The 25,564-nt window shown below is 43.2% G+C and overlaps 1 protein-coding gene across 1 annotated transcript in view; it reads left to right on the plus strand.

Annotated features, from left to right (window-relative positions):
* dscamb (Down syndrome cell adhesion molecule b) overlaps positions 1-25,564 on the plus strand; it is a 241,943-nt gene that overhangs the window by 197,404 nt on the left and 18,975 nt on the right. The window contains exons 16-27 of the mRNA XM_052110114.1: positions 745-815; positions 1,363-1,603; positions 2,742-2,888; positions 6,075-6,230; positions 6,335-6,468; positions 18,744-18,897; positions 20,091-20,208; positions 20,581-20,744; positions 21,302-21,400; positions 22,656-22,844; positions 23,962-24,252; positions 24,712-24,888. Coding sequence (XP_051966074.1) covers positions 745-815; positions 1,363-1,603; positions 2,742-2,888; positions 6,075-6,230; positions 6,335-6,468; positions 18,744-18,897; positions 20,091-20,208; positions 20,581-20,744; positions 21,302-21,400; positions 22,656-22,844; positions 23,962-24,252; positions 24,712-24,888 — 1,941 coding nt within the window. The remainder of the gene's footprint in view (positions 1-744; positions 816-1,362; positions 1,604-2,741; positions 2,889-6,074; positions 6,231-6,334; positions 6,469-18,743; positions 18,898-20,090; positions 20,209-20,580; positions 20,745-21,301; positions 21,401-22,655; positions 22,845-23,961; positions 24,253-24,711; positions 24,889-25,564) is intronic.

Here is a 25,564-nt window from a genome sequence, read left to right on the forward strand (position 1 = left end):
TTCAAAATATTATAATTTTTATGTATCATTTTATATTAGATATATTTTGGGGCTTTTTTACAGCAAATATTAATATATGCTATTCATTGCAGTTCATTCAATGACTAATTTCATTAAACATTTTGATCAATATGCAGCCCTAATGGAAATGTGCTAATATTGCCAAGTGTCATATAGGCCAACAACAACTCCTTGGGAATACATGGATTGAAAAAATAAATAAATAAATAAATAAATACTTTAAAAGTAAAAGTAATGGGCAAGTGCATAAATGTAAATGCAATATGCAAAGTTATTAACATGACAGGCTGAATTGGAATATAAACAATTTTGGCCAAATATGTGCCAACTATTGCATTAGTATTTGTCATATTAACAAGTGATCAATGAATTTGCTAAAACATTATGTAGAGTTTTAATGGATGCTCAGAATTTGACGTAATCTCAAAAGATATGGGAAGCAATTTCTACCCCCTTTAAAAAGGTGATAAACCTATTTATTTTGCCATTATAAATGCACGGATATATGGTTAATTGGATCTTATAATTTACATTTAACTGCTTTTTCTGCTAAAATGTTAAAAATGTAAATACTTTTACCCTATAAAAACACACCTGCAATCCACCATTTGATATTTGAAAAACACTGCTCCACAATATTTGCCAAATGAAACATTTTATTATATGTGCCGCCACCTAGTGGTGCAGTCCAGTGTTGACTCTTTTGAAACGTGATCTTTGCAGCACCTGATGGCGCTCCTCAAGACGTGCAGCTAGAGGCAATATCATCCCAAAGCATCAAAGTCACATGGAAGGTACTGTTCTGCCCATTATGCATCTAAATTACTGAGAGTTAAGAGTAGTATTCGGCTGGTCATGTAATTCTAACATGGCAGGCCCCATGTGTGAACTTTCTTCATGTAGAATAAAACAGCTTTTATAAGGTTACTGATATGACTGGAGTCTTAATTTTAATGTGAGAGGTCATGATTTCCTACGTGTATTGCAAAATTGCAATTCGTGAAACAAGTTATACTTTGAGGGACAAATTACTGAGTGACCTTTAACAAATGCATAATTATTTTAAACTAAAGAAACATTTTGCTTCTCAATTATTAGACACAATTTCACACTACCCCAAGAAATAATAGGTGTAACAGATATTTTTTATTTCTATTTTAGCTAATTGTTTGTATCATTCCAAAAGGTCTGCACCAAATAGAAAAAAAAAAATACAGCAGTATTTGTTAGTGCTGTTGTGTTTACATGCACATTCGGATTATGTTTAATATGTAAACGTTGGTTTCTTACATTGTCAGTTTTTTTTATTTTTTTATATTATATTATATTATACTTTTTCAGCCCCCACTCAGACACCTGCAGAACGGTTTGATCCGTAGTTACCAAGTGTGTTATCGGGAGTTTGGGACAGGGGGCAGCCCACAATACAACACCATCAACGTCGACACCACGGGAGACATGGAAACCATCACATTAGATAACCTGAAGAAGTACACTCAGTATGAGGTGCGGGTACAAGCAGCCAACCGTGCAGGCATGGGTCCTACCTCAGAGGAGATGACCATCACCACTCTAGAAGACGGTCAGTTACTGTGTGATCGTTGCTTGTGTTATATTTTGGTGTTTGCTGATGTTTTACATAATTACTATTGCTCATACTTAAGGGATAGTTCAACCAAAAAAGAAAATTATCTGATCATTGACTCACCCTTATGCCATCCCAGATGTGAATGACATTCTTTCTTCTGCAGAACACAAACAAAGATTTGATTTAACAACTGGAGTCATATGGATTACTTTTATGCTGCCTTTATCTCCCTTTTGGACCTTCAAAGTTCTGGTCACCATTCTGTTGCATTGTAAGGACCTACAGAGCTTAAATATTCTTTAAAAAAATCTTCATTTGTTTTCTGCAGAAGAAACTTTATAACTGTCTGCTACCTCAATAACTGCTATGTGCATAGAACACTATCTCATAGTATGTTATGTTTACATTTTTAGAAACTGTCATCTTTTTGCACTACTGAGTACTGGTCGGCGCTGCACTGTCTATTGTCCTGTTCATTGTCAGTAATTTGTTGTACTGTCCTGTACTTTTTGCACATGTTTGCACGTGCACTTTATATAGGTATATGTAGGTATTTTATATAGGTATTTTATTTCGTTGTGTAGTCTCATGTGGTCCTATGTTGGTCCTTTGTTGTTTTATGTAGCACCATGGTCCTGGAGGAACGTTGTCTCGTTTTGCTGTGTACTGTACTAACTGTATATGGTTGAAACGACAATAAAAACCACTTGACTTGACTTGACTTGACTTGAAAGAAGCCATACACATCCCTTTGAATATTACAATTAGCTGATAAATTCATCTTGCATCATTTGTGCTACAGACATGACTAATACCTCAAATTGTGTGGCTTATTGAGAAGAGATGTGCTATTAATTTAATACATAATGCTACAATAGTGCCCAGTTGCTTTTATAATAGTTCTGCAAAAAAAGTTGAAAGTTTAAAAAAATCGATTTATTGAATGTGTTTTCTTTCTAAACAATTTTCATGGTATTTCCTTCCTGTGACTGGCACAGACATAGAGGCCACAAGAGTCCATGTTTAATGAAATACCAGTAGCTATCAGCATGGATTAAGTGGCAAAACCATTATATCGGTCGACCTCTAATATTGGCTAACATGTATTAATGTGTCCTGTGTTTCCTCACAGTGCCCAGTCGCCCACCTGAGAATGTTGTGACCACTGCGACCACCCCAGAGACCATCTCTCTATCCTGGTCTGCTTTGCCCAAAGAGGCACTCAATGGCATGCTGCTGGGATACAGGGTGATCTACTGGGCCAACCTACCTGATGGAGGTCAGACAGCTGATGTGAATGTTTCCATACATTTTATACACACTGTGTAGAATGTGTAGAAGCTATTGTGTGCCCCACAGATGTCAACCCAACCCAGCAAATCACATTTTAAAAGTCCAAATATTTCACTAAAATGTATTATATTTTCCTTAATTAATATGAGATCATTTGTCAAAAAGAATAATAATTATGCATTTTATTTTCTTAAATGAACCAAAATCTGATTCATATAGTTTTAGGAAGTATTTTGTATAATTATTTAGTATTTTTATATTAACAACATCCACAGTTCTTTCTTTCTTTCTTTCCTTTTTAATGCCATTCCAGCTTCTATGGCTATATTCATGGCGAGAGCCAGTTTAATTATTCAAGATTAAAACTAAAAAAGGTGTTTAAGATTTTTTTTTTCTAAAAACCTTAAAACTAAATTTGGATTTACTTGGTTAAAAACCTTTTCAAAAGCATCAACAGAATAATAAAGGTTTCTCAAGTGTGTAGAAGCGTTACAGTCCAGTAAGACATGTTTAATGGATAATGGGTTCTGACAGGATGGGCACTTTGGTGAATTTTCTCTAGATAGTAAAAATTGGAGTGTGAGCCTTGCGAGTCCTATCTGGCATCGAGTGAAAGTGACTTAATCCCAACGATTATTAAAAGAGAATATGTATCTTGTCCCAACAAAAGGATTTATTTCCCGTAAAGTGTTGTTTAAACACTGATCCCATTCCGACTGCCATTAGTTTTTAGTGTATACGTTTAATGTTGGTTTTAGGTCAGTGAACGGAATAGAACATTTTACTGCTTCTGAGGATAATGCTTCTTTGGCAGCTCTATGTGACTGTTCATTACCAGAGATTCCTGTGTGGCCAGGTACCCAGCAGAAAATAATACTAAAATTATTTGATTCCAGAGATGACAATTTGTTTAAAAGCTTCACGATTATTGGATGATTGGTTTTAATAGACTCCAATGCTTCCAGACATGATTTGGAATCAGTTATCGTTGAAAAGGATTTCAGTGGAACAGTCTCAATGAACTTCAGTGCTAGTAATAAAGCATTTGCCTCTGCAGTAAAAAACAAACTTTGGTCAGGGATGCATAGGCCTTGACACAGTTAACTTGTTGCAAAGGCTGCTGCCACTTGATTTCCAGATTTAGATCCATCTGTGTATATTGAGATATGTTGTGGGTTTTGGTTTCTCGTTAAATCCAGATGGATTTTGGGCTTTTTGAGATCCCATGGGGGGATTTAGCAAATATGTTTCTGCTCCAGAATGTTTAAATCCGCTTTCAGATTCTCTAGATGGGTTTTTATACGTAGCCCAAATGGATGAATGTGACTTGGTTTTCTTTCATATTGTATTGAATGTTGAGTTGGAAAAAGTGCTGGATAAACTGGATTTTCTTTATTTGTTTTCAGTTTGGTTGCATATTGTTTGGCCAGCTTTAGGCATCAGATTTCCAAGGAAGGTTCATTGGTTTCCACATATAAACGTTGAATTGGTGATGTTCTGTATGCTCCTAAGGCCAGTCTAATACCTTGGTGTTGAACAGTATCTAGAAGTTGTATATATGATCTCCTGGCTGATCCGTAAATGATGCTTCAATAGTCCAGCTTTGAGCGAATCACGGTTCTGTACAGATTCATAAGAGTTGAACTGTCTGCTCCCCATTTGGTTTTGAAAAAAACCTTCAAAACGTTTATAGCTTTAAAACATTTATTTTTCAATAATTTAATATATGAGGGATAAAAGACAAGTCTGGTTCATTGTGCAACGAACGGAGCTGACAGAAATGCATACAGACAATTTTTGTTTGTGAGAACTTGAAACCATTCTGAGCATTTTGTTTATCTTCAGTTGGATTTTTCACTCGATAGTATGCATGTACTTGCTTCTGTAGCAAATGCAGATGTCGTCTACATATAAACTACAATGAACATCAGAACCAATGACTTTTTAATACTTTAATACTAAAGAGAGTTACTTATAGAATACTACCTTGAGGTACTTCGAGTTCTTGTTTATGTAGATTAGACAAGGTGTTTGCTATCTTTAATCTAAAAAGTATATTCGATAAAACATTTTCAGTGAAGATTGGCAGGTGACCTCTAAAATTCCAACATCCACAGAAAGTCCAATGTTAATGCTTATCTTTTTCAGATGTCATGAAGCTGATTCATATATTTTTTTTTTACATACATATTTGTCCATATGTGAATGTGCATGAAATTTGACGTGTTTTTAATGAATGAAAGTGATTATTAAGTGTCACAGAATGTACAGTAACAATTCAGTGGTTTTTCTAGTTCAGACCACTAGGAGACACTGTGGCTTTGTTTTATAGAGGAAAGGAAGTGGAGGAACAGGAACCAGTAGTTCTTGAGCTTTGATAAGACACAGTATGGAAATTGATTATGCTATTATAAAATTTCTACAAAAACTGGTCATATCAAAGGCATATATTTGAAATAATTAAGAAACCACATTCAATATTTAAAGGTGCACTCAGTAATCATTTCCTCATTAAAAAAGTTTTACTCTTAAAGATATGAATTGTAATTTTGAAACATATGTAAAAATCAAGACCACTCACATGAGATGAGGACTACATGGGGCAGGGTCAGCTCATGGGGGCTGTCATGTTAGAATCACATGACCAGTTGAATACTACTCACTTAATCTTAGTAACCATCTTGTTACTGGACACTTCCACTCTTGGAATAAATTAATCATGGCTGATTGTGAATAGTGAATTTCTGCAATGGTATCTGTAACTGAAAACAACTGATTTTGAATGATACTGCATCCACACCACTAGGTGTCACTGTAAGTCCCAGATGACACAAGCAAAAAGTTACTGAGTGCACCTTTAAAATAATGTTTATATCTTTTTGTATTATATTGCTGCAGTTTTCCTCATTAATAATTTTTTTAACTTGAGGTCATAACCCTTTCATAAATGTATGCATGTGTTTGTTTGTTAGTTTTGTGACCAACTGATGTGCAACCTCCTAGTTCAGTAGACAGAGAGTTTTTAGATAGTTTTCTCTCTTTTTATGGAATGTTTTGCTTTTATTTAATGCTTCTTCAATTACACAGTTTTGTAGTGTTATGAGTTTGTTGTATTTCTGTTTTATCGAATGTCTTACTGTGTGTGTGTGTGTGTGTGTGTGTGTGTGTTCAGAGCTGGGAGAGATCAGGAATATCACCACCACCAAACCTTCATTAGAGCTGGAACGGCTAGAAAAATACACCAACTACAGTATCCAGGTGCTGGCCTTCACTCGGGCTGGAGACGGCGTCCGCAGCGAGCAGATCTATACGCGCACCAAAGAGGATGGTGGGATAGCCTCCAATTACACACACTCTGTCTTTCAATTCAAAAAGGATTTTAGGTATTTAAAGGTTCAGTGTGAATCTACGTTATTTGTCTTGATAAACTAGTTCCTGGCCCTCCGGCTGGAGTTAAAGCTGCTGCCTCCACCAGCTCCGTGGTGTTTGTGTCCTGGTTGCCTCCGCTCAAGCTCAATGGGATCATCCGGAAATACACTGTCTTCTGCTCCAACCCTTACCCCACGGTAAGGCCTTAAGCCGTGACTCATACTGCCCCATACTGCCCCAAAATTCATTATTCATAACAATGTTTTCGTAGTATTCTCAGACACTTCAGGAAGCAATGAAACACTATCATGACGTAGCCCAAATGAAAAACTATTTCCTAATTTACTATTTCTTTGAATAATCAATTTCATAACATTATTTATGCCATTGTAATTGCTATGCATATGCATTGAGCAGCATTAGACAGTCTGTGTAAATACACATTTTCTTGGTATATACAGTCTTTGTATACTGCACATTTGCATCCACCTTACAGATAAAAATTAAAGAGGGATCGCTAAAATTGCATTTTGGTTTTCATTTAGGACCGTCCTGATGAAGCCAGACTTTTAAATATTACATTTTATAAATGCAACGACTGGAATTGTTTGGTTGAAGGGGGTACCAAACTATGAATCCTGAACAAAACAGTTTGGTTAATACATGTTTACACATTAGCTTCCATCCAGACAAGCAATAAAAGTAGCTACGTGGTTAGCTAGTTAGCTAGTGTGGTTGTTGCTATAAGCTCGTTGCAGCGGAGAATAAAATATGTTTATTTACTTTCCAGGACTGCGTCGCTCCAACTAACAACATAACCTGAAATCAACACACAACAGATACAATCCACCACCGCACCGTTGTCTGCTGAGCTGCAAAAAATTGTTCTGATGTTTACCTTTCAATCTGCTACATTACTGACAGCACTGACAAACTATAGCTGGCTAACAGCAAACAGATTTGATAAACATGAGTGACATGGTTGTCACAGGGACAGGGTTAACCTTATAATAGTTCCCCTTCTGTCGCTCTCTCCACGTTGTGTCAGAGAAGCGACACTAGGGGTCTCTCTTGAGCGCCGATATTCACCTCTGAACTATGAAAAAAGGCCAATGAGAGTTGGCAACCAGTATTTGCATGTCCCGCCTCGGACATACGGGTATTTAAGCGCGCAAATACGGGAGTTCATTCAGAAAATTTCTTCAGAGCCGATGGTCGGTGTCTGCAACTGCTGCATACTACACACCGAGTTCCTGTCATCCCTCTGCTGCATAACTGTTGGATTCCACGGCGCACAACAGCGGCTTTCTCCTGTTTGCATGGCTGTGCATTCCTGCCCCTGGGCGCATCGACAGTGCAGATTTAAAAACTCTCACAAGTTTTTTCCCTAAAAGAGTGATTTTATTTAAAAGAGTAATTTCCTCTAAAAGAGCAAAACACAGCGGCGTTGAACGTCCTTTTAAGGACGCGTCTTTATAAAGATGCCCTTCCGCCTCTGTGTTGTTTCTGGATGCGGTAGAGTGCTCTCCGCTTCCGACGGCCACAGGCGCTGTCTCGTGTTTCTGGGTAGCGATCACACCGAGGCTGCGTTTGTGGATGGTTCATGTTCTCACTGCGAGAACATGACCATGACAACGTTGCGGTCGCGGCTTGCTTACAACCGTGAGCAAGCCACTCCAGCCGCCTCCCGTATTGCTCCTTCTTCCCACGGGATTGAGAACGATGCGGCTGGAGATGGAGGCGATTTGGGGATGGCTGCGGGTGCAGCTCTGCCGGGTACGCCCCCTCGGACCACCCGCGCCCCAGCACGCTCGTTGATTCCTGTCCGTGCTCGAGGCGGCGGCGACTCGCCTCACAGCCAGTCAGCCGACCCTCTTGCGATGGAAGCCGATGAGCTCCCCGCGACATCGGAGGGCGCGGCATCTGATGCAGAGGACTCCCCTGGGCTGCCGCCTTCGGGCTTGCACGCCCAGGCTGAGGCTGACGCACAGATGTCCGACATGCTTTCCCGGGCAGCCAACAGCGTGGGCTTGGATTGGAACCCTCCATCCTCCCCACAGCCATCACGGCTGGATGACTGGTTCCTGGGGTCTGCGCGCCGCTCACAGCCTCGCCCCCCCCGGTTCCGTTTTTCCCGGAAGTGCATGACGAGCTGACGTCTTCGTGGAGAACACCCCTCTCCACTCGTCACACCGATTCTATCTGGCGTCCGGCATCTAGATTGGTTCGCAGCGGTAGACCTGAAGGACGCGTACTTCCACGTCTCAATTTGCCCTCGACATCGACCCTTCCTACGGTTTGCGTTCGATGGTCAGGCGTATCAGTACAAAGTCCTCCCCTTCAGCCTGTCTCTGTCCCCTCGCGTCTTCACGAAAGTCGCAGAGGCAGCTCTTGCCCCGCTCCGAGTAGCCGGCATACGCATACTCAATTACCTCGATGACTGGCTCATACTGGCTCACTCTCGAGAGTTACTATGCGCACACAGAGACCAGGTGCTCAGGCACCTCAGCCGTTTGGGGCTTCAGGTCAACTGGGAAAAGAGCAAGCTCTCCCCGGTCCAGAGCATGTCTTTTCTCGGACTGGAGTTAGACTCAGTCTCAATGACAGCACGTCTCTCCAACGAGCGTGCTCAGTCAGTGCTGAAATGCCTCGCTTCCTTCAAGCCAGGCGCCGTGGTCCCGCTAAAACGTTTCCAACAGCTCCTGGGGCATGTGGCATCCTCCGCGGCGGCCGCGCCGCTGGGGTTGATGCATATGAGACCACTTCAGCACTGGCTCCGGACTCGAGTCCCGAGACAAGCATGGCGCCGCTGCACGCACAACGTAAAAGTTACCTCTGCCTGCCACCAGACCTTCAAACCCTGGACAGACCTTAGCTTTCTAAGGGCTGGAGTACCCTTGCAGCAGGTGTCCCGACGCGTGCTGGTCACGACCGACGCCTCCAAATTGGGTTGGGGCACCGTGTGCAACGGGCGCGCAGCCGCAGGCCGGTGGAACCGAGGCCCGCTGCGCTGGCACATCAACTGCCTAGAGCTGCTGGCTGTTTTTCTGGCCCTGCAGAAGTTTCTTCCATTAATTCGGCACAAACACGTCTTAGTCAGGACAGACAGCACCACGGTCGTAGCCTACATAAACCGCCAAGGCGGAGTACGCTCCCTCCACATGTCACAGCTCGCCCGTCGTCTCCTCCTATGGAGTCAGCAGTGAATGGAGTCACTGCGCGCCACTCACATCCCCGGCAACCTCAATGTGATGGCGGACGTGCTGTCGAGACAAAGCTTGCCCGGCGGAGAGTGGAGACTCCACATCCAGTCGGTCCAACTGATTTGGGACCGGTTCAGCAAGGCCCAGGTAGACCTGTTTGCCTCCCAAGAAACCTCCCACTGCCCGCTCTGGTATGCCCGGACAGAGGCTCCCCTCGGGGCAGATGCGCTGGCACACAGCTGGCCCACGGGGCTGCGCAAGTACGCATTTCCCCCAGTGAGCCTTCTTGCACAGGTGCTATGCAAGGTCAGGGAGGACGAGGAGCAAGTCACTCTGGTAGCCCCCTACTGGCCTACCCGGACTTGGTTTTCGGACCTCACACTCCTCACGACAGCCCCTCCCTGGCGAATTCCCCTGAGGAAGGACCTTCTTTCTCAGGGACGGGGCACGCTCTGGCACCCGCACCCAGACCTCTGGAACCTCCACGTCTGGCCCCTGGGCCGGGATCGCGGAAGATCTAGCCGGTCTACCATCTGCCGTCGTAGATATAATCAATCAAGCCAGAGTCCCCTCTACCAGGCATCTTTACGCCCTAAAGTGGCGTCTGTTCGCGGACTGGTGTTCTTCCCGAGCCGAAGACCCGCAGAAGTGCGCAGTTAGGTCAGTGCTCGTGTTTCTTCAGGAGAGGCTGGAGAGGACGCTGTCCCCCTCCACCCTCAAGGTGTATGTCGCCGCTATCGCGGACCACCACAACACGGTAGATTGAAAGTCTCTTGGTAAGCACGACTTAATCGTCAGGTTCCTAAAAGGTGCCCGGAGGATAGCTCCCTCCCGGCCTAAACTGTTCCCCTCTTGGGATCTCTCGGTCATCCTTACGGGACTCCAGAGACCCACCTTCGAGCCGCTTGACTCAGTTGGACTCAGGGCCCTCTCTCTCAAGACCGCCCTGCTGATCGCGCTCGCTTCCATCAAGAGGGTTGGGGACCTGCATGCGTTCTCTGTTAGCGACGCTTGCCTGGAGTTCGGTCCGGCAGACACGTTCGTGATCCTAAGACCATGACCGGGCTATGTGCTCAAGGTTCCTACCACACCCTTCAGGGATCAGGTAGTGAACCTGCAAGCGCTGCCCTGGGAGGAGGCAGATCCAGCCCTTTCACTGCTGTGTCCAGTACGTGCCTTACGTATCTACCTGGACCGCACACAGAGCACTAGACGCTCTGAGCAGCTCTTCGTCTGCTTTGGGGGACAGCAGAAAGGGAATGCTGTCTCCAAGCAGAGACTCGCCCACTGGGTTGTCGACGCCATTTCCCTGGCTTATCACACCCAGGCCGTGCCCCCCCTTTGCGGGTCCGAGCCCACTCCACCAGGAGTGTTGCGTCCTCATGGGCACTGGCTAGGGGCACTGCCCTAGCAGACATTTGTAGAGCAGCTGGCTGGGCAACACCGAACACTTTCGCGAGATTCTACAATCTCCGAGTTGAGTCAGTATCGTCCCATGTTCTCTCAGGTACCGAGCCCGTAGAACTCGGTGGCATGCCCACGATCTGACCAGGTGAATCGCTTGCATCTAGCGCCCTTCCCCCTAACCAGGGGAAACAGTGCGCCTTCATTCCCAGGACATCTCAGGTTTGGGACACTGGTTGATTCCTCCCTAGCCCTCGTGGGTCGCAGTTCAGCAGAGGAACTCGCCGACCCAAGCCACTGCGGGTACCGCAAGCTACCCTGCACTGGTATAGGTGCTCCACAGGTAAGGCCTCCTTCGGACTCCCCCTGTGTGTAACGCTACAGTTCTGTCCCCTCTGGCGAGTGGACTCCCGTGCTTCCCTTAGGCAGTCACGGCTGCCTCGGTTGCCGTGCTGTATGTTCCCCCCTCTATAGGCTGGATCCACCACCGCACCGACTTTTCCACATAGGCCCTAAGTCAGGCCTCTGATGGTTTTGCCACTTAAACTTGCCTCCCCTCTCGGGTAGGCGTGGCCTCCGCAGGGTCTTCTCTGCCCTGAATAAGGGCTAAGACCCCCTTCCCTCAATGCGTGTAAAGGCCCCGGCCTAAGTTGCTCTATCGCGAGAAACATAGAGAGAAAGAGGCCCGGCCAGGCTTGGCCCATTCCCAGGTTGGCGGCCAGCACCTTGTTCCCCCTCCAGGGTAGCGATAAGGAATCCTGATGGCTTAAATGGGGCACTGGGGAAGAGTGCGTGCAGCCTGATACAGTTGGTCGTAATGCACGTAAGAATACCTGCTCACTCCTGTATCAGCAGTTCACGTACCGCGGCTCAGCGTGGCGCTTTTATAAGTGGACCCCTAGTGTCGCTTCTCTGACACAGCGTGGAGAGAGCGACAGAAGGGAACGTCTAGGTTACGTATGTATCCTCCGTTCCCTGATGGAGGAGCGAGGCGTTGTGTCTCCCCTGCCACGTCGCTGAGCCGAGCCACTGTTGTGGCCGGACCATTTCGGCTCCTCAGAAAAATCCTGAATGAACTCCCGTATTTGCGCCGCTTAAATACCCGTATGTCCGGGCGGGACATGCAAATACTGGTTGCCAACTCTCATTGGCCTTTTTTCATAGTTCAGAGGTGAATATCGGCGCTCAAGAGAGACCCCTAGTGTCGCTTCTCTGACACAACGTCTCGTTCCCTCCATCAGGGAACGGAGGTTACATACGTAACCTAGACGTTTTACATATATATATATTGTATTTCACGAACTAGTTAGCAACTTACCGAGAAGACACCGCTTAACTCTGCCCTGTCTGCAGAGCCACCGTCAGCTCAGCTCTGTAAACAATGGAGTCAGAGTATGCTCTGCTGGACAAACTACGTTATGAAACCAATTCTGAAGCATTGTTTTTGCATTATACGTATATAAAAAAGTTTTCATATCTGCGCATATCGGTAAACATATACGCTGATATCGATATATCGGTGAAATGCTAATATCAGCCGACCAATATATTGGTCAGGCACTTGTCCCAAGTGTCAAAAGTTGGATCTAATCATCTTACAGTATATCCACTGATGGAGAGGTGTCAAATGTGTAGAAGATGCTGGGAAACCCTGCATTCCCTGAAGTATTTTTCTGAAGAAATGTGGGCCGCTTCACTGCTTAAAACAAGGACACATGCTCAGCTATCACAAAAAAAACACAAACAGTCATTGATAATCAAGGGTGCAACCCACCACATTAAAAACCACGTGGATGCTAAATTTTGAACAGAATAATTTGTTTAAATGTAATTGTGGAATGTAAATGTGGAATATATGTTAAGATCTGTTATGTCAAACGTCTCGGGTTACATGTGTAACCCTTGTTCCCTGAAAAAGGCGGAACGAGATGTTGCGCTGCTAAGCGCTAGGGGAACAGCTCTTGCTGTGAGCCAAGCTGAAATAATGTGTGAAACACGTCAATGAACATTGACCGGAATTTATAGCCTCGGCTGATGTAATCATTAGATGCACCTGAGGCCAGGCTATAAATGGATACGTCACCAGGTGTCGTCAGATACTTCTTTTGAAGAGCAGTCCTGGGACGTCCCAGTGCGGCAAAGCAGCGCAACATCTCGTTCCGCCTTTTTCAGGGAACAAGGGTTACACATGTAACCCGAGGCGTTCCTTTACAAAAGGCTTCACTACGATGTTGCGCTGCTAAGCTTAGGGAACGCAATACCCACGACGCCGCACTTGGGGCTGTCCGGACCCCTACGGCTGTGCAGTGTACTCACCAAAACGCGAGAGGTCTCAGACATGAGCTTGAGATGTCGACTCAAGGGCATAAGAGCCCGGAGTAGCATAAACATCTAAACCATTAAATTTTGATGAATGTGTGCAGAGAGGACCAGCCTGCCACATCACAAACTTGTTCAGGCATGAGCTGAGATGCCGACTCAAGGGCATAAGAGCCCGGAGTAGCAAAGCATCTAACCCATAAAGTTCGATGAATGTGTGCGAAGAGAACCCTATCGCCACACAACCTTGTCCTAAAAACTGATGAATGTGAGCGGAGAGGACCAGCCTGCCGCATCACAAACTTGTTCAGGTATGAGCTGAGATGTGGACTCAAGGGCATAGGAGCCCGGAGTGCAGAACATCCAAACTAAAAAAAGTCCAATGAATGTGTGCGGAGAGGACAACCTGCCGCATACCAAACTTGTTTAGGCATGGGCTGAGATGTCGACTCAAGGACATCAGAATCCGGAGTAGCAAAGCATCTAGCCCATAAAGTTCGATGAATGTGTGCGAAGAGAATCCTATCGCAACACAAATTTGTCATAAAAACTGATGAATATGAGCGGAGAGGACCAGCCTGCCGCATCACAAACTTGTTCAGGCATGAGCTGAGATGTCGACTCAAGGGCATAAGAGCCCGGAGTAGCGAAGCATCTAACCCATAATGTTCGATGAATGTGTGCGAAGAGAGCCCTATCGCACCACAAACTTGTCATAAAAACTGATGAATGTGAGCGGAGAGGACCAGCCTGCCGCATCACAAACTTGTTTAGGAATGAGCTGAGATGTCGACTCAAGGGCATAGGAGCCCGGAGTGCAGAACATCCAAACTAAAAAAGTCCAATGAATGTGTGCGGAGAGGACAATCTGCCGCATCACAAACTTGTTTAGGCATGGGCTGAGATGTCGACTCAAGGACATCAGGGTCCGGAGTAGCAAAGCATCTAGCCCATAAAGTTTGATGAATGTGTGCGAAGAGAATCCTATCGCAACACAAACTTGTCATAAAAACTGATGAATGTGAGCGGAGAGGACCAGCCTGCCGCATCACAAACTTGTCCAGACATGAGCTTGAGATGTCGACTCAAGGGCATGAGAGCCCGGAGTGGCAAAACATCCAAACTATACAAATCTAATGAATGTGTGCGGTGAGGACAACCTGCCGCATCACAAACTTGCTGCAGAGGGAGAAATCTAGGAGAGCCCTCTGGTAGAGTGCGCCCTGAAACCTACTGGCGAAGCTTGACCGCGCGCCTCGTAGGCCCGGCAATAATGAGGATGCCTCTTTGAGGGCACCCCGCCCACCAAGCCGTGGCAAACCGCAGTGGCCACATAGAACCTGGCAGTGGCGAGGCAAGTGCCCGCTGACAGTTCTTTCTACAGATAATCCAGAACTGAAGCAAACTGGCAGTTAGCTGGTTCTGTAATAAGAACTTTAGCAGAAGGAAACTCATGCAGACGCATTTGCGTTTCTACGTTCAGCCCCTCCCGAGGGGCGCTATCAACAGAGACGAAGAGGTCCTCTTCTGCCCTGTAAAATCTACCCAGACCAGTTCCAAGTGGAGGGAGCCCTAGCACTTGAAATGCTCTCGATGACCTCAAGGATGCGATAACCTCAGAAGAAAGCCCTGTGTCCCTCAGTTGGTACCCTTAGGGGCCAAACATGAAAGATTCCACAATTCGGGCAGGGATGAAATATTGCCCTGTGCCTAAGATAGAAGATCCTTCCTGTTCGGAATCGCCCAAGGCGAGCCGTCGAGGGAAGAGATTAGCTCCGAGAACCAAGCCCTGTTCGGCCAGCGCGGTGCTATCAGTAAGAGGCAAAAACCCTTGCTGGCGAACTCTGGGCAACTACTACCTTAGGGTGGAGTTCTTAACTCCCCTGTTGGTATTTTCTGTCTGGACCGTAAATCTGCTCCCGTATACGGGCATCCAGGGATATAACTGACCTGAGTGACAGGAGTTTACCCTGGGCCCTAAGGAGAATCCGACGTGTCAGAAATACAGCTGACAAGAACGTGGGTCTCCTTGATGATTTATGTAAGAGGCTACCGCTGTATTGTCCACCCGCACCAAGACATGGCAGCCGCAGGAGTAGGTATTTCAGGGCCAGAAATACAGCCGTCAACCCGAGACAGTGACTTTGACAACCGAGCTGACGACCCTCCTATCCCCTTAAGCTGGACGACCACTTAAGGCCGCTACCCCGCCCGTCAGGGAGGCGTCCGTTGTTAGCAGTCTGCGACAACAAGACGCACCTAGAGTGGGACCCAAGGCAGAAAACCGGGGTCTGAACCACATAGAAAGGGAACGAAGCCTGAGGCGCATAACCCTATTTAGCCCAGGGGTTTTGGCCCTTGGAAGAAATCCCCTGGCTTTTGGCCACAACAAAAACGGTCTCATGAGCAGAAGGTCCAGAGGGATCACCGTGGACGCGTTCGCCCTGAGACCTGGAAATCATTGATACTGATAACAGTGCAACCTTGACCTAGCCTGACTTTGCTCAGGGTGATCTGAATGGACTCAATCCTAGCGGGAGACAGTTGTGCCCGCATTGAGATTGAACTCCATACGATGCCCCAATAGACAGTGTTCTGAGTGGGAGAGAGGACGCTTTTCTTGGCATTGAGTCTCAACCCCAGAGAAACAGATGAGCTAAGACGATGTCCCTGTGCTGAACTGCCAGTTCCTGGAACTGCGCTAGGATCAGCCAGTCGTCTACGTAATTCAGAATGCAGATGCCCCGGAGTCCCAAGGAGCCAGCGCTACATCATGCATTGTGAATGTGCGGGTAAAAAGGGCTAGGCTGAGTGAAAGAACCTGACCCTGGAAGACTTCGCCCCCGGAAGTGAACCTCAGGAACTTTCCATGTTGTGGCAGAACTTCTAAATGAAGTATAGAAGTGCGTCATAAGATCGATGGTGATCAGCCAAACGAGTTGTAGGGCTTGAGACACGACCATCTTGACAGGCATCATCTTGGACTTGAACACCCACGGGTAGTTCAAGCTTTAAGATCTAAGCCAGATGCCACCCCTCACCCTCCACGGGAAACGGGAAGTATTTAGTGTAATAACCTAACTCTCTCTCTGGAAGGGGAACACATACCATGGCCCCTTTAACCAGGAGATTGAGTTGTTTTTTTTTTTTGTTTTTTTTTACACAAAAAGAAATCCGGAAACACGCCGTTGAAACACGGAAAAGTGGCGAGAGAATTAAATCCTGTCGCCCTTATAAGACCCACAGAAAAGAATATATCCGGCAGAAGTTTCCACGCTGCCAGGATCTCTGAGATGGGTATTATATTTTAACACTTCCTGTTGAGGGTTGTCGGGTGTTTCAGGTCCTGAATAAAATGCAGGAACAGCTGAAAACACCCAATTTTGACGGAAGCCTCTGCAACCCGAAACACCAAGAGGTGGCGGGAATGGAGGGGCTTCGAGGGGTACCGGAGGGGTGAAGTGAAGCACGCCCCATCCCGAGGGAGCTACCCCTAATCTAGGCGCAAGACCGTCAGGGTTTTCTCTTACTAGAATTTATAGTCCTGAGGTCTTGCTTCGGGGGCTGGCGAGGGCGGCGAGACTGTCCCCAATCCCTAGGAGGAGGGGCACGACTCGCCACGCTTTGCTTTTGAGCCTCCCTTCAGTCAGGACCGAGGTGGGTCTGAGGCTTGCTCGTCAAGCGCAGAACCCACACTCAGGTCGTCCAGGAGGTCAGCCTGGTACGCCTGAAAAACAGCATAGTGTGCAGAGCAGCACCAGCCTGACCTGCTGCTTGATAAGCCCTTCCCACTAAAGTGGAGGTTGTCCTACAAGGCTTTGAGGGAGAGAGGGCTTTTAAGTGACGATGCCGAGCCCGGCAAGAGATAGCCCGCAAGCGTCTCTTCGACCGGCGGCATCACTGAATACCCCGTGCCTCAGCACCCACGATAGTCGAATATAATGACGTCGAGGGTATGAGAACACGGAAGAATATATATATATATATATATATATATATATATATATATATATATATATATATATATATATATATATTATTTTATATTTATATATATATATATATATTTTATTTTTTTTTTTTTAGGGGTTCTCCATGAGCCGAAAAAGCTCTTCATGGAGGTTATCAAAGAAAGGGAAGGGACCCATGAGGCGTTCCCTTTCTTAGACTAGAAGATAAAATCTATCCCCTAATTTGGAGCGTTTGGGGGTCTCTTTTTCGCGTGGCCAGTCCAATCTGGCAACCGCACAAGTAACAACATCGAGCAATTCCTCCGTAGATTTTTTATCGCGGACGGAAAGCTCGGAGGCGGGAAGAGAATCGCGATCCACCTCATGATCCGAAGAAGCGTCGGAACGCGCTTCGAGATCATGTGAAGGACCAGCTGGGTTTGGGGAGAGAGTGAGAGAAAGGGATCAACCCATTTCTTGCTCCTCAGCCAAATCCATGCACGAGCCTGCTGACTCCCGGAAGCAAGCGAGGCGAGCACGACGCACTCTGCCTGTTAAAGCAAATCGCAGTGCTCGCACCCACCCTGCTGCAACGCGAGAGCAGCGTGCTCTTACCCCCAAACAAACAGCAAAAACTGATGTGTGCCGTCTTCAGCTATAGAGCGAGAAGAGGGGAACACGCACCGTTTGCTTTCAGTCATTCTCTCTTTTTTTAGAAATATATATATATAATATTTTCCAAACAGAAGAGAAAAGAACAATGTTCACTGCACACTGTCTAACTGATTATATCTCCTAACAGAGGAAAGAAAGTTTTGACAGCGTGTGTGAAACACACAGAAACAGAATCGCTCTGAAAAAAGAGTTTCTGACGACACCTGGTGACGTATCCATTTATAGCCTGGCCTCAGGTGCATCTAATGATTACATCAGCCGAGGCTATAAATTCCGGTCAATGTTCATTGACGTGTTTCACACATTATTTCAGCTTGGCTCACAGCAAGAGCTGTTCCCCTAGCGCTTAGCAGCGCAACATCGTAGTGAAGCCTTTTGTAAAGGGAACAGCTTAGTGGCTCAGTAATTATTTTTAAGTATGTCGAAGTATGGCTTACACTGACACCTAGTGGTCTGGATGCTGCTTCATTCAAGCACAATAGTTACCAATGCCATTGTAGAAATTCACTATGCACAATTAGCCAGGATTAATTTATTCTATGAAGGAAAGTGTCCTATAACAGTGCGGCTACTGAGATTAAGTATTCAGATGGTCATGTGATGCTAACATGGCTCCTGCCCCATGTAGAATAAAAGAGCTTTTATAAGTTTATTGATGTGACTGAACTCTTCATCTCACGAGTGGTCATAATTTTATACATATGTTTTAAAATTACTATTCATTTGTTTAGAAGTAAAAAAAATTTAATGAGGAAAAAATTACTGAGTGCACCTTTAATCAGGGCAGTACTAAATAAAAACAAAATGTATTTTTTATTTTAATGTTTTATTGGTTTTGTTTAATTTAGAGACAATGGAAGAGTGTTTAGTTTTCTAATGAATATTCTAATGAACCCATTCTTTAATTGGGTGTCTCTGTAGGTGATCAGTGAGTTTGAGGCTGCTCCTGATGTTTACTTTCGTCGTTTGACCAACTTAAATCAGAACTGGCAGTACAGCATCTGGGTGGTAGCAGTGACTGCTGCGGGTCGTGGGAACACCAGTGAAATTATCACCGTAGAGCCTCAAGCTAAAGGTACAGACAATGCTTTACCCTCTGTGTAGCTCTGTATTAGTACAAATAAATTAAATCTAATCTTTTTGGTATTTATTTAAATATTACACCAGCAGATTTAAGCTACAAATCCATTTTTGCGGAAACCAAAATTCAGATTCTTTATTTGTTTTTGGTGACTGCACTGACATATTTTTATTAGCAAAGTGTTGTTTAAAGCCTATACTGTATATACATGTGTGGCAGGGCAGAGGGCGGACCCGGGTCGTGATTTTACACACACCGGTCCTTTATCAGGCTAATCAAGCCTCTGAGAAGGATAAAGGCCGACTGCAGAGGATTGATTATCCTGATAAGTGACCGGGTGTGTATAAACCCGGCCCTGCCACAACATGCTAATTTCTGGACTTGCAGTCTTCAACAATTATAGTTCATGTTTATTGCATTATTGCAATACCTGACCCTGACGGAGTTGTGTTGTTGACATTGTTCCTGGAAGGGCCTCTGTTGTCCCTATACAGTGATTAAAAACACATTTTAAAGTGAAAAGCAGATGTATACAGTTCCTGAAGCTTAGTGTAGCCTATCAAGTTTGTATAATTTCTATAATTTAATGTAGTTTATATAGCAATGATAGTGGTCACAGCTGCCAGATATTTACCCAAATTTTTTCTTCTTTTAAGTGAACCGTAAACTAATTAACATTTGTACCATAACAGCGATTTTCTTTTTATTGCAGCTTCCAGTTTTTCAGCTTAAATTTAACAGGATTTTTTTTTACAATATTTTGTCAGCTAATGCAGTGACATTTATGAATGTGTGGTGAAATTTTCCCAAAATCTTTTTTTCTAATTTGTATACTTACACTCCTAAATAGTATGCAAGATTAGAAATAGTTTAGTTTTACAGAAAGGGAGAGTTTGTGAGAGTTCTCTATCAACTTTTTTAGCTGTCAAAAATCGCAAAATATATATATTTTTTACTGACGCTGCTGAAGTAATTTTTTTTATGTATGAACCAGAAAGTTAAGATGCTATTACAAGGTAAGCATTTAGCTAGATGCTAACTTGCCCACACGTCAACACAAACATGATGCAAATTTATGACGTTGCTTTAACTACACGCTCAACCATGCACTTTCTCATCAATAGCAATGTACATAAGTTGCTTTCAGTGCAAAAACAATTGCCTAGCAGGATTGTTTGTTCCGTTAGCCCCTGCAAGAATCCTGACATTCAGTGGTACTGTGACCACACCCTGGATGAGAGACATCATCCTTCCCTGCAAAGCTGTTGGAGATCCTCCACCAACCATCAAGTGGCTGAAGGGAAGGTATGTTCAGTTAACTTATCTGTTATCTATCTATTAAATTACCATTAGTTCAGTCATGACAACTCTCTTTAAATGTTTGACAAAGAGAGAAGTTGAATAGATTACCCTCAGATTGAACAGAGTACATTTAAAGGACCTTTTAGGTTACACCATGTAGATTTTTATGAATTAACTAAAAAAACATTTCTATGATCATCAAATTTGTTTGTAAAATAATATTTGACATCATTTCAAGTAATCTAGTACTTTGAAAAGATCACAGAATGGGAAGTGTTCAGATCTGTCCATGAAAAAGAGGACAACTGTCAGGCCATTCCCCTGAAAAATTCATTCTTGTCATATTTCAAATTATTTTCAATGGTTTCTCCACAGTAATGGTACTCCCGCTCCGGTTTCCATTGACGGCCGCCGCAGTGCCCACAGCAATGGTAGCTTTGTTATTCGGACAGTGAAAGCAGAGGATTCTGGGTACTACAGCTGTGTTGCCAGTAACAACTGGGGTTCAGATGAGATTATGCTAAACCTTCAAGTCCAAGGTGCATTTGATCAAATATTCAGAAAATTCACTTTAGAGCGGAGAGCTTTTGTATATTGATCATTCTCTGTATGTTTCTCATAACGTGGTCACAACCTGGCAATTATTCATCATCACTAACCCTTAGCCTAAGCCTAAAATACTGCATTATTTCAACCCTGTACATTTCGACAGTATGTTTGGAATACTTGTAAATTGTAGTCATATTATTTAGTATGCCAAACATTTATTATGCAATAAATTACACATTATATTAGAAAAAATAGATAATAAATAAATAAATAAATAACTAATTAAATGTATTTTTCAAAGCATGTTTTGTGCCAACCCATTTTAAATGTTACTGGAATTAATGTTACAGGGTTGAAGGTCAGTAGAAAAATGGCCAATAACAGCCTTAGCTTAAAAATATCATTGCATCACATCTCATTATTCAGAGTAAATTTGTTTGGTAAATTTCACAATTTCATTGCGATTTTTTTTATTTTTTTAAATAACAGAATTGAAATATTGAGGCTGACACCCTATAATGTTGTGTTTACTCTCAAAACATTTTAGTACCTCCTGACCAACCACGACTGACAGTGACCAAAACCAGCACCACCTCCATCACACTGTCCTGGATCCCTGGAGATAATGGAGGAAGCTCCATCAGAGGTTCAACTGCAATCATATTTACAATTACCACTTTACCTTTTACTTTAGTCCCAGCTCTTTTCTTGGGCCTAGGAACATTTTCTGTTAGATCTCTCATCCCCATTTAAGCGTAGTAAAAAAAGCTTTTTAAAGGGATATTTCTCTCAAAAATGAAAATTATCTCATCGTTTACTCCATCCCATCCCAGATGTTTATAACTTTCTTTCTTCAGCAGAACACAAATGAAGAATTTTAGAAAAATATTTATTCTCTGTTGGTCCTCACAATGCAAGTGAATGGTGACCAGATCTCTGAAGGTCCACAAGGGACATAAAGGCAACATAAATGCAATTCATATGACTCCAGTTGTTCAATCCATATATTCTGAAGCAATATAATCGGTATGGTTGAAAGACAGATTTAAGTCATTGTGTCAGGGCGGAGGGCGGGGCCAGGTCGTGATTGTACACACCCGGTCCCTTATCAGGCTAATCAAGACTCCGAGAGGGATAAATGCTGACTGCGGAGGATGGTGCAGGAGAGAGAGATTGTTTACAGACATGTCCGTCATATGTGTGGGTTTGTCTTTGGTGTAAGTTTCTCATTCAAATATTATTTATGTCGTCAAGCCGGTTCTCGCCTCGTCCTTTCCATTGAACTGCTTTACAGTAATTTTTTATAGAGTCTTATAGATTAATTTTATGTTGCCTTTATATGCTTTTTTGACCTTCTGAGTTATGGTCACCATTCACTTGCATTGTGAGGATTGAGATATTTTTAAAAAAAATCTTGATTTGTGTTTAGCAGAAGAAAAAAAAATCATACACATCTGGGATGACATGATGGCATGAGTAAAGGATAAGAGAATTTTCACTTTTGGGCAAACTATCCCTTTAATAATGTTGCACACCTGAAAACCCTGTGTTAAGTCACTTTACGCCTCACCAATCCTTATCAAGAACTAAAAAGCTCTTCTGCATAATAACTATTTAGGTTGATATATTTAGGATTTGGAATTACAAAACTTTCTTGGAAATAATATGGTAAGTATAGTAACATGCTTAATAATTATTCTTGTATTCATTATTGAAGTCAGTAACATAAAAAAACAGACCTGTCAAATACTTTTTCAGTAAAGTATTTTATTTATTTCACGTGCAATACTATTTTAATCAAGGTCAGCTTTTCATGGTTAGTGCCCCACCTCACCAGTAAGGGAAGTGTGACATTTGGTGTTCATTTTTCAAATTGCATTCAAGTGGTGTTCTCTGTTTAGGGTACATTCTGCAGTATTCTGAGGATAACAGTGAAGAGTGGGGCAGTTTCTCCATCAGCCCCAGTGAGCGATCTTACCGTCTGGAAAATATGAAGTGTGGCACCTGGTACAAATTTACTCTGACTGCTCAGAATGCTGTCGGTCCTGGCCGGATCAGTGAGATCATTGAGGCTAAAACCCACGGGAAAGGTACACAATATTTGTCATGTTTTATTTTCCTTTCTTATATTGTTCTTTCACAGTTTAGTATTTGGTGTATTTGACCAACCAAATATTACTACGAGAACATTTGCTTTTGTGCATCTACACTGCTAGGTGTCAACACAACATGAACAAAAGTGTTACTGAGTGCACTTATTTAAAATAGCCAATAGCCTTTAGCTTATGTCACAGCCCAGCAACACCATGATGTGTTGTTAGGCGGTTAGTATAATTAAGGGGAGGGACATCAACATTTCTCTTAAATGACTAAATGTCTGTTAAATGACTACATTTTATTTTGATGATAATATTATGGTATTTCTTCAACTTAGCACTGTTGTTTTCTAAAAGATTCAGTCTTGTTCAAAAAAATTTCACAAGCACAAAATTTGTATTTATTTTTTGTCTACTAACAATGTCTAACACTGTATGTACGTTTATCAAATGAGATTTACTGTATGTTATTTTTGTCATTTTTTCTTAAAGTCGTGAAAATTCCCAAGAATCCCATCACAGTTTCATTTACAATTCGGTATGGTGTTTTATAGAATTCTGCAGTGGAAATTACACTGATGGAAATGACATTGTTTCACACATTTATTTCAAACTCTTTGCGTAATTTGGCAAAATGGCAGCTTTATTGGAAATGATGCTCAATAAAAATACTCTGCTCTGATTTACCTTGATTTATTATTTTTTTCTTTAAACATTACTTTTCATATCATATTTCATATCAAGCATGCTCTTCACTGACACATTTGTTGACTTGGTAAAAATGTACACTTATTAAAAAAAGAGTTAGTAGGTGCAAAAATGTTTGGTGTGGTGGAACTGATGCCACAATTGTGCGGCAGTTCATTTTCATATAAAGTAAAAGCTTCATATAAAAGGCATTTGAAAAGTAGCAAAAAATTATTATGAAAGTCTTTACCTCAGCTTGATAAAAGTTTCCTATTCACTTTTATTAAGACCTTTATATAACAAATTACAAATAAATAAAACAAAAAGTCAAAATCCATTTATTTTAATAAAAATCGACTTCTAGGACATTAAAGTTCCCAAAGAACTCAGAACTACATTATCTCTTTCTTCTCCGCATTATCAGAGCCACAGTTCGCCAAAGACCATGAGCTTTTCACAAGCATCAACTCTACCCGTGTGGAGCTCAACCTGATTGGCTGGAACAACGGAGGCTGTCCGATCGACTCTTTCACGCTGGAGTATCGGCCAGTGGACACTACTAAGTGGACAATGGTGAAGCGTGATTCTCTCACCAAGAGCCACGTTCTGTATGACCTGCAAGAGGCCACCTGGTACGAGCTGCAGATGAGGGTGGGCAACAGTGCAGGAATGGCGGAGAAGAGGGTGCTATTTGCTACTCTGAATGTGGACGGCAGTGAGTACTCACTCTTGTCTACCTCTCAGGATCAAATTAAACCTTGTCTTAATTTATTTTTTGGAGGCATTTTCCAGACATGAATGAGGGTCAATGACAAATAATGGTGTCCGTTCTTAAAAATCTAATCTTGAACACATCATGCACTCAACAGTCGTGACTTGCTCTACGTATGCTTCATTGGTTGTTTTTTAATGTCATGCGACCCCACATACTCCTGCGAGGACATTGTGTTTTTGCTTCGCTATATGCTGCGCATAATTTAATTTAAATTTACTAATCTCAGTTCAGGACTGTACTGTCAGACTCTAGGCTGTCATTAAGTGTTAAACTTTCGATGCACAGAGTCATGTGACAAAACAACATGGTGCCGATCTCAGTCAGACCCATACATGTGTTGCAGTTGTTTGGTAATAATTGGTAAATAGGTCTGTCAACTGCTCAACCTTCTGCCTCCAGGTACGATTGCTCCATTACCAAAGACAGTGGACCCCAGTCAGGAAAACAGACAGGGAAATGAGGGTCTGAAGATGATGGTCACAATCATCTGCATTTTGGTAGCAATCTCCATGGTCTTCATTGTTCTTCTGGTGTTGAGGAGAAGGAGAAAAGAGCAGAGACTCAAGAGGCTACGAGGTGAAACATACATCACATAAATATACATCACAACAGAAAATACACCAGACATTATGTAAAGTTTGTGAAATGTTTTCTTTAAATTATTTCTTAATTTTTTGGGTGAAGCATTTAGCCCAAGCAATACCAGCTCCTTTGCTGAATACATTTTGTGAACCATCCGGACTGGATCCAAAATTTACTTGGCAAACCTGCCACTGGTGGGTTAATTGAGAAAATCTACCAGTCGTAAAAAAAATTTAACAGCCATTTATTTTGACCTATTAAAACTATAATTATTGTCTGCAATGGAATATATATTTTTGTCCTTGAATGGAGAAACTGTTATGAATGAGGCAGCGAAGGCAGACGAGGAGAGCGGATCTAAAATGCAGCTTAACTTTATTAAGAAAACAAACACAAAGGAAAACCCTCAATGGGGAAATAAACATAAAACAGGGAACATAGGCAAGGACAGCAAACCAGGCTAAACAACATTCAACGAACGACAAGGAGTGAACAAAAAGCAGGGCTTAAATACACAGGGAGTGATAATACAAATGAGACAAAGGTGAAAACAATGAACAAAATGGCAGTGATGACGGCTGGTGGATTGTGGGAAATGTAGTTCATAAACAATAGATTAGTGAGACACAGGGCAGACAACAGGGGAATGAAGAGAAAACTAAGGAAAGCA

This window comes from Xyrauchen texanus, chromosome 38 (genome assembly GCF_025860055.1).
Source record: "Xyrauchen texanus isolate HMW12.3.18 chromosome 38, RBS_HiC_50CHRs, whole genome shotgun sequence".
NCBI classification, from domain to species: Eukaryota; Metazoa; Chordata; class Actinopteri; order Cypriniformes; family Catostomidae; genus Xyrauchen; species Xyrauchen texanus.